Raw genomic sequence first — 14,442 nt, 5'->3', positions numbered from 1 at the left:
GTTTGATAAATCATATAATATCTTCAACACCAAAATCCAAATCTGATCGACTCAGATAGAATGTTTTGAACTCTTGGGCCCAGGTATTCGTAATTTACTGAGGTTGGTTGCTTAGGGCAACGACGAATTCTCAAGCAATACATTTATCTCATATCCATAACCGGGAAAACAATTGAATTTGTTCAACTCTGCAATGGTGGCAGCCATGTTTGACATGCTGAGTTCCTTCTGTAGCGAGTTTGCTCAATGTGGCAGCTCAGCACATAGTATTTCTTCAGCTTGAACTGGTTGGTCAACTACCTAAGTTATCAGCCTCTCTTGTCCTTTTGTCTGCCCCGGGCAAATAAAGGCTGGGTATGTGATATAACTCAATCCTATGTTTGTGTGTGGACCTTAGATGCAAATAGAAGTAGACATAGATTTATACAAGACAAAAGTCTCCAAGAGAGATGCAGTTGCATTGTGTAATATAATTTAATGTAATTATTTTTTACCTCCATGCCACTGTCATCCTCCAGTAGCGCCACCAGGTCACAGTCCTGACAGATCTTGTTCTTGATGTCCCTCATCAGGGGGCCGATGCCAGGCTCGTTGCTGCTGTAAGGATTCCCTGGCATGCGGCCCTGCAGGAAGTCCTCCTGCTGGGGGTCTTTCTCCAGAGTCACAAAGAACTCTGTCACCTCATTCTCCTCCTAGACACACAGACAACAGGGCCAGTTCAGACTTTAGGTTTGATGAACCCTGAGCTACATTAAATCCTGTTCGCAATAATAAAATAGTCATTGCCACTTGCACAACTATGTTAGACTGAGGTCTCTAACCTTGGCATGAACAAATTCATGTTCTACAAACAGGGCTCTGAATGTTTTAAGAACATAATTTTCCAGGACATTACAGAACAATTACAAGGCTAGAACCCCTATTATTTCTTTTGGGATATGATAAAGGAAGGCAACTCACAGGATAGATGATACTACATAGTCTTTCAAAGATGAAGACAGGTGTCCTGTAGTCGTCCAGGTGGTAACGCTTGGCTGTCTCTATGCACACCGCCATGAAGGCCTTGGTTTCAGACTCCGTTCCTATAAAATAGCACAGATGAGATTTAATTTACAATACTGATTATGATAAAATATGACAATAAAAGCTAAACCTACTCCTACCAGAATCCTTCTTAACCACTTAAGCCTTATATATTGTACGTTGCATTGTGACACGTTGTGAGCTTATAGATCTGAGATTCTTTTAATGTAGAAAATGTTACTATAAATAATGGCTAATATTCTTTTTGTGCCTATAATGACATGCCCAAAATAGGGATGCCAGGGTTAATGTGGCAACTGCACTTTTTGCATCCTCAACATGGTGAGAATTTTTTATTTTTGCAGTGGACATTCTAAATGAAATGGTCCAATGCTGCCAATATGCCAGGATTCAACAGTTACCAATAGTCAAAATATATGAAAGAAATACAATAAACAAAAGATGTATCATGCATCTGCCTACAGACCTGTCGTCATGTCCTCCAGCATCTCCAACAGCATATCCTGGGTCTCATCAATGAGTTTTGTGCGCTGAACCACCAGCTTCCTCAGGCACAGGTAGCCGTTCAGCACTGTGCCCACTAGCCTGCTCTTAAAGTGCCGTTTGATGGACTCAACCTCCACAAAGGACGACAGTAATCCTGCAGGGCCCAAAGAAAAATATAAATGCAACAAGCAGTAAGCATGCTAACAGTTCAAATAAACAACTTCGGAGTTAATCACCCGTCCCAAGAAATTTATTGTTGGCACATCCCTGAATAGTTCACACACTGTTCAGTAGCATTTCTTGGATAGTTTGATAATGTCAAATCTATAAGCGTTCACCATTACAATACAACATGGAATAGCACAATCGACACAAAGAGTTTAGGTAAACGGATACGTACCAGTCAAACTCTTGAGTGCATATCCTTGCTGCAAGTCTGTGCTAAGCGTAGCCTCTTCCAGAGACAACAGATTGGCTATTTCCTAAGTAGAGAGAAATAAATGGTTAAACTTTAGTCTGGGAATCACATAGCACAGTGACGGCAATGATGTTTAAGACCAATAACAAAACATCTTTAATTTTGTTTAATTTCAACATAGAAAGGCACCAATGAAATAACCATAGAAATGGTTGTAGTTTAATAATCAATTAATCAACAGATAATTACCTTGGTGATCAGGTTACCAATGTAGGGCAGGACTCCACGAGCTGCTAGGTACACCTTCCAGTGCGCTGGTTTGATCAGTTTCTGGTACAGACCAAGGTATTCCACCGCACACTCCCCCGCCACACTCAACTCATCCAGGTAACTGACCCCCCACACACAGAAATAATTATTACATAAAATCTACAATTTATAGGGATATATAGCCTTATTTCTCCACTTAAGTGGTCAGTATGTGATGTGATTGATTGATGTACTTTTATTTAGTAAGACATGAGAATAACAGTACATGGAAGTACATATTCACAATACAAGGTCTACTAAACTGGAAGACTCATTAAGCACTAAGCTTGTTTAAGATGAGAACCCCATGCACACAAATCATGATGACATATAAGAGACAGACAGATATACACAGACAGATATATGTTATATATGTGAACATAATAACAGCATAGGCCTATCTGTGATGCAGCATTACATGGCGTTTTGTACTAGGCGGTCTTCCCCTCATACCTGGTGAGCAGGTCGAGGACCTGTTGTTTGCGGCTAGGAATTGTAGTCAGGGCCTCCACGATGGTGCAAGCTGCCTGTCTGGCTGCCTGAGTGGCAGGAGTGAAGAGAACCTGGGGGGGGGAATACAACTTCAGTCGACCAAACTCCTCTGTAAATCATGCACAGTAATGATCACTGTTCTAGAATGAATGTTGAATGCCTAAAATAAAACCTTACCTGTCGCAGCCAGTTGTTATGGCTTAGCTTGAGCAGCCGAGGGAAAAGTCCCTCTGTCCTGGCTCTCATGAACTGCTTCCACTTCCACACGTACTTCTCCAGCAGATACTGTCTCCGCAACTCAACCTTGTTCTGAGGCTTTGACACCGTCTCCTGGCCTGTTATCAAGACAACATTAGCATTTTTGCATTAACATGTCAAGGGTACACTAAAACCTTTGGGGTACATTATAAATACTTTTGCAGGGCAACTTTTTCCACTAAGATTCACTTACATCTTGCGGGGAGACACTTTTTCCAGGCCTCATAAGATGCTTTGGGGTCCTTCTTGAGCCAGAGTTGGGCCTGGGCATGGATTTCATTGCTGTAGGGCTTGACTGTAGTCAGGGACTCAACAGCAGCATCCTTTAAAGAAACATACAGGGCAAGAAAAGAAAAAAAGACACAATATTGGGTGAGTAAGCATGAGAGGAAACAATGAATCTAATTAATCATAAGAGCCACACACACACACACACACAAAATCCTAAATCAATCTAAAATTACACCTTTACCTTGTTCTTTTTGCTGGTGGGAGCAGGAGGTTTGATCAGCTTCTGTAGGATCCTCAGGCACATCAGAGTGATGTTCTCCACCACAACAGGAGTCTTTATGTTCACCGACATGAGGAACAGACTTAGTGCTAGAGGAGACAACCACACAATGCTTTTAGAACCAAGCCTCACTAGCGATCAAACGTTAGAATAAGATTCAGAATAGTAAAAAGGCCACAAGAAACAAAATATGGCAGCAGCATTGCATAATCTTAATAGATTATGGAAAAGTGTCTCACCACAACGCAGCCTCAACTCCCAGCATCCTCCCTCTTTGGAAATGGAGTCTGTAAGCAATAACATCTCATACTGCAAATTGCTGACCTGATGGGGTAAAACAGACACACACAGACAATTCAGTTGGGCAATACTTAGTCATGAAAATATCTTTAAACAAAGTATGTGATTTTTTTTTGTCAATTGTTATGTTTTCAGTTAGGGAGGACGTACCAGGTCAGGATTGGCCCAGTGACCTTTGAGGGCAGCCGAAACCTTGACGATGATGAGGTCATTCATCTGCTGAGTGGCCTCCGGGTGATCTCTGAAGGAGAGAACAGGGGGGGAACAAGACTTAGGCCATGGCATATAGTGATTAAATATAAAACATAAGCACAACCTAGTCTCAATAGGAATCAAACCTCCTGCCCTGGTAGTGCTTTCATTATGCTCATTTCATTGACAAGGACAGACATTGAGGTAAATCAATAGCTTGGTACATGGATAAAACAGAGCCTGCGAGTGTACCTGGTTAGGAGGCAGACCAGCTGACGCACCTCCTCCCTCATGGCGGCCGTGCCTCGCCGCAAGTTATACTCAAACAGCTCTCTGATGAGACCCTGAAGGACCAGGATCTGCCGCAGGGCAGGGTTGGTAGCCAGGGCACGGAGCAGGGTGATGCAGTGGCCAGTGACGGCCGAGGCACAGCCGTAGCATTTATTGGAAGAGGTGTGGCCACAACCGAGCACAGAATTGGCACGGTACTGGCTGGCTGTGATGGTGGGCTGGTGGCTGCTGCTGCTGCGTGAAGACTTGGTGGCGGCTTCTCTCTGCTGGAGGTCGTACTCCAAGAGCTCCTTACGGGACGCCAACACTTTCTGCAGACAGAATAGACACAAGTTGAATGGTTTTGGTGGTAGGAAAACAATACCATAACACACATAATCTACAAATTCCTTTTCTCACTAACCTGTATGATCTTGGAGAGTTCATCAAACGAGGTCTTGCAGTCTCCACTGTATTCCTGAGCCAGCTGCTGGATGTACCTGTTGACGTTGGCCGAGGACGTGCCAAGCCCTGCCCCCGCACCCGAGTCATCCTGAAAGAATAAATAAATAAATAGATGTGATGAGATGTAATGCTTTTTTTTAAAGGGGAAATTTAACCCATTTAGACCTGAGGCCGATTCTAAAAATACTTTCTAAATCCTAACCGTTTTCTAAAAAACTTATGTTGCTAAATATAAATAACTATATAGCTAAAAATCTAAAATGACCCAGATTTAATGGGTTAAGGTAGGAAGGGCGCTTTTTTTTAAAACAGAACCACAGAGTGATTGGTAAACTCTGAGCTTTGTTTGTTTCATAAGTGATCAGGTTTATGCATGGGTTCCTTATCCAACCAGGTTCATGTATGCATCAGTTTGAGTGACTGACCTGTGGCTTCTCTGGCGCTGCCTCGTTAACTTTGGACAGGAGGCTCTCCAGCTGTGGCCGGTGGCCCATGAGCTGGTGGTATACCCGGTCAGCTTTGTCCAAAAGAGTGTTGATATTGGTCACCGCCTGCACAAACACACACAGCAAATAAAAGAGGTGCATGACAGTAGTGGTCAAATATAGATTCGATTCATGGCTTTACTGAGCTAAAAGGAGATCAGAATGTGTTATATTTGAGCATGAAACAATATCCCTTCTATAATTCTACTTCAATCTTATTTCTCCCACTTCTTTCCTAGTGCTTTTCTGCGGTGAACGAGGAATTGAAACGTATTATTATTGGCAACTGCCCATGATCAGTGTCATGGGCAGTGTCTAGGATGTAAAATCTAAGTTGATGTACACTTATTAGTCCTCCCCTTTGTCTCAACTTCACTATCTTCTTCTATTAGATTAAGTGCTTACCTTTTTCCTGTCCTCCTCGTTCTCAATGGGATCCACAGCACAGCACGGTCGAGCATACAACATGAAATCAAAACGGGCGTATTTGCAGAAACCACAGGCATTGCACAGGAAGGGGTCCTTCTCATCATAATTGATGGACCTAAGAGAGTGGACAGCCAATGAGCATAAGATATACCATGTGTAGGAGTGCAACAGTTAATCGAACTAATAAAATTGTAGATTTGCAGCCCTATCATTTTGAAATATCATCGGGTTAGGCCTAGACCAGAACATCTTGGCATTCTATACTTTTCTGTAGCCTTTTCAAGAGCTGCAAACTTCCTTTTTTATTTTCAAGATTCTTCCAGATCTTTCCTGACCTGCACTTGTGGCACTGGTAGACGTTCTCGCCACAGTTCCCACACACCCCTGGGTTGGCGGGCACAGAGGCACTGCAGCGCGGGCACTGGAGTGTCTCGGTGGAGGCCTGGTAGTTTTCATAAAAATCTGAGAACTCGATCATCAGGTTGGATGCGACAATGGGCAGGGGGAGGTCAATCTTCACCTCCGTTTGTCCTGGGGTCAGCTGGACCTTCTTAGCTTTGTGCCAGCGTGCAGGCCTGGGTTTTCACACAGAACATGGCTTTAATTTTCAAATATTCAATCAACAAATGATACACATCGATACAGAGATTAATTTACATTTATTAACACAATTAAGTGGTTATTAATATAATAATAATATTAATGTTTTTCTTGGCTATAATATATATGAATCAATACTTGATTTCTTTGTTTTCATGACGCCGTTTGAAATACAAAAATGTGCCCAAAATATTAGTTAGAAATTACATGAAACGTACTTGTTCTTCAGCTCCACGATAGCCTGTACTGTCCTGTTGTTGTAGTACAGGTTGATGGTGCGGACCATTTTGGTGCGTTTCAGGTCACCGATTTTCACTGTGACCTTGCTGATGGTGTGGCTGCCGATGAGCTTGACCACCTGCTGTGTGGTGGTGTAGCGCGTGTCCACTTTGATCGATGACAGTTTGATGTTCTGAGAATAAAAGGAGTAACATGAGTTTGAATTATTTTCTCAACAAACAAACCCACCTGAGGTTGGAGGTTATGTTCCCTAAATCTAGACGCTTGGCAATTCAGAAGTTATCCTGATTGCTATCTTGATTGGATTGGAGACTTACACACCAACACGTTAAGGAAAGATGCCTCCATCTTTTAATCCTTCAGTAAGTTCTGTAGCCTGCATAGCCTAAATCAGCTGATAACACAATGTACAAGGGAGTGTCCTGCTACTCAAACCATCACCGACCTAATTTTGACTTATCTAGAAGTGGTGTTATAGAGTGCGGTACAGAATCTTAATCATCTTTGGAAATGAGGAGTTGTTACTGTTATTGTTGAAGGTCACGTACCGAGAAGGGAACTTCAGGGTTGTTGCACACCAAGCAGGGGTCACTCTCCAGGAAAAAGCCATCAAACTCCACCAAACCTGACAAAGTGCTGTGACAGAAACACATAAAAACATTATTTAGTATCTGATGTAATCTGCATTTCATTTTCTTCTACTGCATATATGAGGAGTCCTACTTGTAGATGTTGGAGTTGGGGTGGTTGGTTAGGATGTGGTTCTGTGTCCTCAGAATCTCCACAGCTTTATGAGAGTATTCCTTCAGCTGGAGGAAGGGAAATTATCACATTATTTCCAAAATTGTTTTCTACATTATAACAAAAATAACAGTATACTAATGAGAATACTTCAACTTCAAGGAAAATGTCATTGCAGTTCAAAGCAGTATTTCAAAATCTAATAGTGCAACTGTGTGTGCGTGTAAGAAGACTTATACAGAGACTGACTAAAATAAGAATTTCATAATCTGATCTCAAAGGAATGTGTCACATCAGTTTCTAACCAACCTTTTTCTCAGTCTGTGGGGTCTTGAGGGAGAAGTATCCAAGCAGGTCGACAAATTGGGCAGCTTTGCGTCCGTAAGCTGGCAGCTCAGGCCAGATAGCCCAGGTGAGCTCCAACAATAGCTCCTGCTGAGTCTTACTGGAGTTCCTACAGAGAGGGGTCAACATAAGACACACCCATTCATTTATTCTAATCGTATTGTGTCACTGCCTTATACAGTAAAGATAAAGTAGGACGATTTTGAGTGTGAATCAGTGTGTGAGAGAGTCACTGCCGTAAAGGAGTAGTTCACCCCAAAAAATACTCATTTTCCTAAGGCAATAATTTGATGACCGGCGAGGAGACTCTTCAAGTCTCTTACTGGGTCTACTACTGACCGATGAGCTGGTCATCAAATGATTGGCTTAGGAATGTGACCAAAACAAATCTCATGAATTCCAAGGCTTCATTGGGTGTGTAATTGATAGAAAATGTGTACTTTTTTTTAAGGCTACTTTATACTCTTAAGACAAGTGTCTTAGCAGTATAAAACAGCCTTTAAACTGTGTTTGTTCATTGTTTAAACTGTACCTATAGATATGCAGTGCCAAGCAATGGGCCTGCCAGCGCACGGCAGATGAGTTGGACTCGAGGAGAAAGCAGCGAAGGAACTGAATGAGAGTCTCCTTGTCGGCGAACTTGTTGAGCTGGCTGACCAGCGCCATGCACAGCTGGTCCTCTTGGCTGCCAACCCCATCACCTTTCCACCAACAGAAAAACAATCTCGATCAGATAACTGGCTTAAACTCACACAAATACATATTATCTCTGGGGTCAGTGATCAAAATGTATCAGTCAGATTTGACAGATTCCATTCCAATTGGCTATGACTGCCTTCCATTACATTTCACGCGCCTGGGTAGACAACCCGGCCTGGTTCAGAGAAGCGCACTTTTCTAGTAGGATATCGCACACTATGTGATGGACAAAGAGCGGACAAATGTGACAGAGGTATCTATTAAGTACTTAAAGTGAATGTGGTCATTTGTTGTTTCATCGCTTCCATTTCATTTGACGGAAAATCCCCCGTCTTCAAATACTACGTTCTTTGTAGGTTCAATAAATGACTTGAATTAGAGCCCGACCAATATATCGGATGTTATTTAACCAATGTGTAGTTTAGATTTATTTCCAAAATAGCAGATCTACAAGCTCACAATGTTGTGAAGTTATTTGGGATTATTTTCATTTATTTATAAGTTAAATGTACTCAAATAGAAACTAATCAAATCAAAAATAATTGAATTCGAGGTTTTGCCCCTTTAAAAAAAAAACATCAGTTATCGTGGTCTAGGACTTTCCAAAATTGGCATCGAACCTAAAAATCGGGCATCGGTCGGGCTCTGTTGAAAATGAATGAACTTGAACATCTCTATTGCTGCCTCACCCTCCTTGTCTTTCTCCTTGTCTTCTTTTTTGCTCTTCTTACTGGAGGACTTGCTCTGGGAAGACTGGGAGGCTCCTGCCTGCCCACTACCGCCCGAGCCTCCTCCTGAGGAGGAAGAGGCGGTGATGGCAACAACCTTGCTGCCGCACAGGGCACAGGAGAGGAGCTGGAGCAGGACTGGAGAAACACCTTCATCCACCAGGAAACTGACCTGGAGCAGGAAGTACAGCACGGCTGGAGGTGGGAAGACCAGAAGGGAGGAGGACCGGGAGGATAGAGATCAAATGATGGGATGGGAGGGAGGCAGGATGAGAGGGGAAGAAAGGACAGGATGAGAAACAAGACCGGGTCTAACAATGGCCTCGCTTCTCAGTGGATCTCTGACATGTTGATAATGTCATATTGATGCCGGCATTGGGGGTCTGAGATTATGAATTTATAAAATGTGAAAAATATTCACCCATTGAATACTATTTGCATACAGTACTACACTGAAATTAATGGAAACCGATCAATGGCTTCTTAGAATGCCAAGAAAACTCAGCATTAATGTAAAGTATACAGTATATGACTTCAAGAAAGTGAGCTAAACATGAAAAAAAACATATGGGGGGGGGGGGGGGGGGGGCAAACCGGTGACCTTACCAGATGGCCGATCTACCCACTAAGCTACTAAGCTCCTAAGAGCCACCCCATAAACCATTAACACTACAGGGTTTCAAAGTTCAAAAAGCCAGAATTAAAGAAATGTACACAAATCATGAGAAATAACTTACAGTCATCCTTCATACAGAATTTCTGCCAGTTGATGGTCCTCTGGGTGGCGATTTCAGCACAAGCCTTTAGATGTTCCATCTACAACAAAGGAAGATAAATTAGTTAAAGGCAAGGTGACTGCATGTTTCAGCAAGCTGGTGGTTGGAAAGACATATACGATTTATTTATCTATTTTATTTACTGTACCATCATACACTTATTTATAATTTATCTTTTTCTGATACATGTGGTAGTTTTTCTTTGCCAAACTTATTTCTATTAAATCTATGCAAAAATTCAACCTGACGTCCCTATTTTGCGCATGTCAAAAATAGCAGATTGTGTCGTATCGCGACGTGTTGTACTTTTGCCACACGTCACCATAATACGACAAAGTACAAAATAAAGCTTCAGTACTTAAGGCCTGGAATTTAGACATTTTAAGACTTTTTTCCAGGACCCACAGGCACACTGTAAAGAAAAGCATAACATGGACATTCAAACAAAAAAGTGGAAACGGTCCCCACTTATTTGAGGAATAAAGTTACACAACAGATGTAAATGTGTACGGTTGAATGCTCACCAGACTGATGAGTGTGTCGTACTGCAGGGCAGAGCCAGATGTGGCAGTGACCACGCCGGCCCGCAGGAAGATGCCCTGCTCCTCCAGGAGCTTCTTGATGCCGCGCATGTGAGAATCCAAAGTGTGCAGATCTCGCAGCTGCCGGTACTTCTCCTTGGAACCGCAGATAAATAGCAGCAGCTTGCGGACCTGCCTCCTCACAAACGGTGTCTGCTGGATCATCAGATACTGAGGGGAAAAGGAGACAGAGTTGCAGCGGTTTTTTTCAGCGAAAGTAAATACAGATTAATTGATCATATGACTATAGAGATAATGTGTACTGATTTGCGTGAGGTTTGAACAAGTAATATAGGAGTAGGAGTCAAATCTGCCTCCTGGTGGCGCTAATAACAAGCCGGGAGTGTGCATGCAAAGTTTCAGGCCGCTCAGTCCAACTGTGCCGGAGATGAGCTGTTCACAGTCTGACACACACACGGGTAAGGGCATGAGAAACACAGTCTCATGCCTGGAGGAGATAATGACTTATCCCATGGTGAGATGATCCCATGATCAAAATGAATGCTACAAAGAGAAGTCTTAAGTGAGTGTAGCACTAAATGTGACTGAGTGATGTTCTTACCTCAGACAGGAAATAGAACCAGGAGTGGTCAAACACAGGAGGTGGGATGCGTGGGTTAGTGTCTGCGATCTTCTTGATTTGGTAGGGAAGCCGGAGCACCATCTCAGTCAGAAGCTGGGAGTAGGCCTCAAAAACATCAGCAGCATGACCCTAAGAGAGAGACAAACACGATATTCAGTCAACACTGCAACTCAGTATTCATATTGCTCTATATATGAATGGTAGGAAAAGTAAGAAATAAACTGGACAATTAGAAATTGGCTTTAGATATTTCATTAAAAAAAAAAGAAATCAAGTTAAAGAAATATTGAAAATTAAATTGAATTGAAACCTGACAAATTAAATAGCCTTTCTTTGAATGTATTCTATTTTTATATTTTAGTGTGGTGATATGATGAAGATGACCGACTTTTACTGACAGATGGTTAAGTGATATATTTTACCACACCTCACAACTCAGGTAAATAAAAGAAAAAGAAGATCAAAATGGAATATGATCAAACTAAACCAAGAAATGCTGGGAGCAGAGGGACAGATGTTAACCGTCTAATCCTCTACCTTGACGTATTGGCGCAGGAAGAAGGGGCTCATGTCAGGTGGAGAGGAGGCGGTGTGTGGGCGGAGGAGCTGGCTGGTGGCCACCGGCTCCTCCTCACCCTGCTGGCTCTTCCAGTACTCCAACAGGGACTTCAGCACATGGAGACAGTAGTCGATGGCACCCAAGCCGAGCAGGGCTGTTGCTGTGGCGTTGGAAATCAAAGAGGACGACTAAAAAGGAAAAGAGACATAGATTTGACATAGGAAAGACTCTCCAATTGTGTAACCTTATTAGTGTTGCAGTGGATGGCTTTACTGGCCAGTCTAATTTTCTCCACACCACCCCTATGGTAATTTTGTCATCAGTTTTTATGGAGGAAATGACCAATAAGTATCACAGATCACCAAATACTACTGTGCTATAATGGAATTTTGTATTTCAGCAATACACAGCTAGAGTACTTCAGCCGTCCAGGTAATGCTATCCATTATACATTAATAGAAACTTTGAAGTCAGCAAGTCTTTGAGAGCATGATATCTCTCCGAGATACACACTGCAGGGGGAGGAGAGGACATACCTCAGAGGAGGATTTGGAGCCAGACTTTGTTCTAGACATGAAGACGCTGAGCAGTCTCATGATGACCAAGTGGACTTCATTGATGGAGCTACGCTCGTTCTTTTTGGACACATCCTGCCAAAAGAGACAATGCAATGATCAGACATCAAGTTAATGAAACATACACAAGTTCCAGTTCCAGACCTGACTATCCCAAAAGAAATCATCTAACAATTACAATTACAATCTAATATATTGTGAGCATATTATGCTCACAATTAATCATAGCTAAATGACACGAGAACAAGGGATGGATAGCCATCTGTTCAGTTGATAAGTTTTGGAGCATAAGATAAACAAAAGAATCACCTCATCTACTTTTAACATGGACCTTTCAATTCACACAATCAAACACAAGACAGACACATTCCAGTCCACACCTTTTTGTGCATGCCAAGCTCAGCAATTAGTTGTGCCAGGAGGTCATCTAGGGCACCCTTGTCCTTGTCGTCCTCTCCATCCAGGTCAGAGGTCAACATGAGGATGACCTGCATGTAAGGGATGGCGTGGACTCCACCCACGTTGTGCAGCTGTGGCAAATGTTGCAGCAGGCGCTCCAAGAGCATCAGACGCACCATGTGCAGCCTGTACGAAGTCGCATACAATAAAAACATGGACAGATAATTTAACACTAAATCTTTAGCAATTATTGTTTAGATTTTTATCACCCTGTAAACAGAACGAAAACTTGTGCACAGCGTTGATTATTTTTCCTATTTTGGGCTCTTTTGTCCAGTTGTATTGGTATGCTACGGCTTTACTATGTTGCGCTTAAATTATCTGCAACTAAAACGTACCTAATGAAAAAGTCTACAGGTTCCGAAATGAGACAACATTGAAATGAAACCTTAGTGTTTGTGGAAGTACTGCTGACCTGTTGCTGGTGTGGATATCTCCCTCATTCTCTCCCTCTCCCTCTGAGCCGTCTCCCTCTTGCTGGGCTGTGGTGGTGCTGATGGCCCCGGTACTGGAGCTCACGCTGCCTGGACCCGCAGGGTGGCCCTCCACTGTCGTGTCCCCGTATGCACTGCTACGTCCTGACACTGCAATATGCATGAAAACAGGTACACGTACATAAAAACACAAGCAAAATGTATTAGAATCACAAAATATGAAACAAGATCTGAAATGAAGAATTCTCATTCAAAACCACTGTAAGCGACCACACACCGCTGTGTTCCCCTGCTACAGAGTCGATGGCAGATCCTCCACTCTCTGAGCCCACACTGCCACCGTGTTCTGCTGGAGATGTCCGCAGCGTGGAGCCGTCTGTGGCTGCAGTACTACCTTCGTCATCTGATGCCGGGGCTGAAATGATAGCAACAGCTGTAACAGTAAATACACCTTAGCCTCTTCATCTGGTCACGATATTATAGATTACTTTGTGTATGATGACACAATGCAAGAGACATTTTTTATTGGTGCAGTTGAGATGAAAATTTGCTCATGAAAAGTAAAATTAACTTAAAACTTTTGCATTGAAGTTTTAATAAAAAAACAACACACCCTCAGCCGATACAGACATGTGAAAGGAGGAAGATTGTAAAAAGAAAAGGAAAGAAAAAGGCCATTCCTCAAGGCATTCAATCCAGACTCAAAAAGATGGATGGAATGATTAGCAAAACCTTGATCAATGGAAGGGGAGAGCACAAGGCCATGCCGCAGTGCAGTGGTGTGGCAGTAGTGTGTGATGAAATGTCTCACTACCTGAAGCTGTGGTGTCAGAGAGTGTTCCAGCATCCAGGGAGGAGGAGCTGGGGGCCTGACCCGACAGACCAAGACTCTGGAGCCCAAGGGCGCTGCTGCTACTGCCTGAAAATGTGAATATACGCCAAGTTACTCTTTGCATGAAATTGATTCACACAATCCACATTCCCTAACTCATACAATTTAGGCGACTGGGTACATAAACAAGACATGTTTAAAAAGCACAGTGAGGAACAGTGCCGACCTTGTTGGTCCTGCTGCAGGCTGAGAGCGATGGCCAGCTCCACCATGGTTTCATCGTCTGCATCGGGAGGGATGTCCAGCATGGGTGGGAAGCCCTCTGCCCCTGCCAGCAGAGCCTCTAGGGGTGATGGGTTACCGTTGTTCACATTCTCTGCCGTTTCCAGCACCATGGACTCAGACTGAAACAAACAAGCAAAAACCACAAATGTTTTCATGCTTTCATTACGGTAGATGGGAGGCAGCTAGTCACTGAGCTTGAGTTTAAGAAGGAAAGAAATATCAATCTAATATCTACGGCAAATTCACTTTCAGTCTTAAAAGGATCATACCTCAAAGAAATAAAGTTACTTCAAATTATGCCTGTCCTATAAAAAAAAATTGAAACACCACCTCATGGTGCCACATA

At 42.8% G+C, this 14,442-nt stretch overlaps 1 protein-coding gene across 10 annotated transcripts in view; it reads right to left on the bottom strand.

The window, feature by feature from the left end:
* ubr4 (ubiquitin protein ligase E3 component n-recognin 4) overlaps positions 1 to 14,442 on the bottom strand; it is a 62,948-nt gene that overhangs the window by 9,502 nt on the left and 39,004 nt on the right. For all 10 annotated transcript variants that reach the window (XM_080443472.1, XM_080443477.1, XM_080443479.1 and 7 more), the window contains 32 exons: positions 14,038 to 14,215; positions 13,794 to 13,898; positions 13,257 to 13,394; positions 12,961 to 13,129; positions 12,467 to 12,671; positions 12,048 to 12,161; positions 11,490 to 11,699; positions 10,932 to 11,081; positions 10,313 to 10,540; positions 9,750 to 9,828; positions 8,974 to 9,207; positions 8,118 to 8,286; positions 7,550 to 7,694; positions 7,223 to 7,308; positions 7,048 to 7,135; positions 6,478 to 6,671; positions 5,995 to 6,234; positions 5,636 to 5,774; positions 5,171 to 5,296; positions 4,705 to 4,833; positions 4,263 to 4,612; positions 3,969 to 4,059; positions 3,758 to 3,842; positions 3,480 to 3,607; positions 3,201 to 3,330; positions 2,927 to 3,084; positions 2,711 to 2,820; positions 2,198 to 2,339; positions 1,931 to 2,012; positions 1,511 to 1,684; positions 961 to 1,082; positions 495 to 692 (listed from right to left, as the gene is read on the bottom strand). In XM_080443472.1, the coding sequence (XP_080299598.1) occupies positions 495 to 692; positions 961 to 1,082; positions 1,511 to 1,684; positions 1,931 to 2,012; positions 2,198 to 2,339; positions 2,711 to 2,820; positions 2,927 to 3,084; positions 3,201 to 3,330; positions 3,480 to 3,607; positions 3,758 to 3,842; positions 3,969 to 4,059; positions 4,263 to 4,612; positions 4,705 to 4,833; positions 5,171 to 5,296; positions 5,636 to 5,774; positions 5,995 to 6,234; positions 6,478 to 6,671; positions 7,048 to 7,135; positions 7,223 to 7,308; positions 7,550 to 7,694; positions 8,118 to 8,286; positions 8,974 to 9,207; positions 9,750 to 9,828; positions 10,313 to 10,540; positions 10,932 to 11,081; positions 11,490 to 11,699; positions 12,048 to 12,161; positions 12,467 to 12,671; positions 12,961 to 13,129; positions 13,257 to 13,394; positions 13,794 to 13,898; positions 14,038 to 14,215 (4,896 nt within the window). The remainder of the gene's footprint in view (positions 1 to 494; positions 693 to 960; positions 1,083 to 1,510; positions 1,685 to 1,930; positions 2,013 to 2,197; positions 2,340 to 2,710; positions 2,821 to 2,926; positions 3,085 to 3,200; positions 3,331 to 3,479; positions 3,608 to 3,757; positions 3,843 to 3,968; positions 4,060 to 4,262; positions 4,613 to 4,704; positions 4,834 to 5,170; positions 5,297 to 5,635; positions 5,775 to 5,994; positions 6,235 to 6,477; positions 6,672 to 7,047; positions 7,136 to 7,222; positions 7,309 to 7,549; positions 7,695 to 8,117; positions 8,287 to 8,973; positions 9,208 to 9,749; positions 9,829 to 10,312; positions 10,541 to 10,931; positions 11,082 to 11,489; positions 11,700 to 12,047; positions 12,162 to 12,466; positions 12,672 to 12,960; positions 13,130 to 13,256; positions 13,395 to 13,793; positions 13,899 to 14,037; positions 14,216 to 14,442) is intronic.

Source organism: Gymnoscopelus braueri (assembly GCF_963280865.1).
Source record: "Gymnoscopelus braueri genome assembly, chromosome: 12".
Classification (NCBI taxonomy): Eukaryota; Metazoa; Chordata; class Actinopteri; order Myctophiformes; family Myctophidae; genus Gymnoscopelus; species Gymnoscopelus braueri.
Note: the sequence above shows the minus strand (reverse complement) of the source record. Positions and strands in the feature narration are given on the sequence as shown.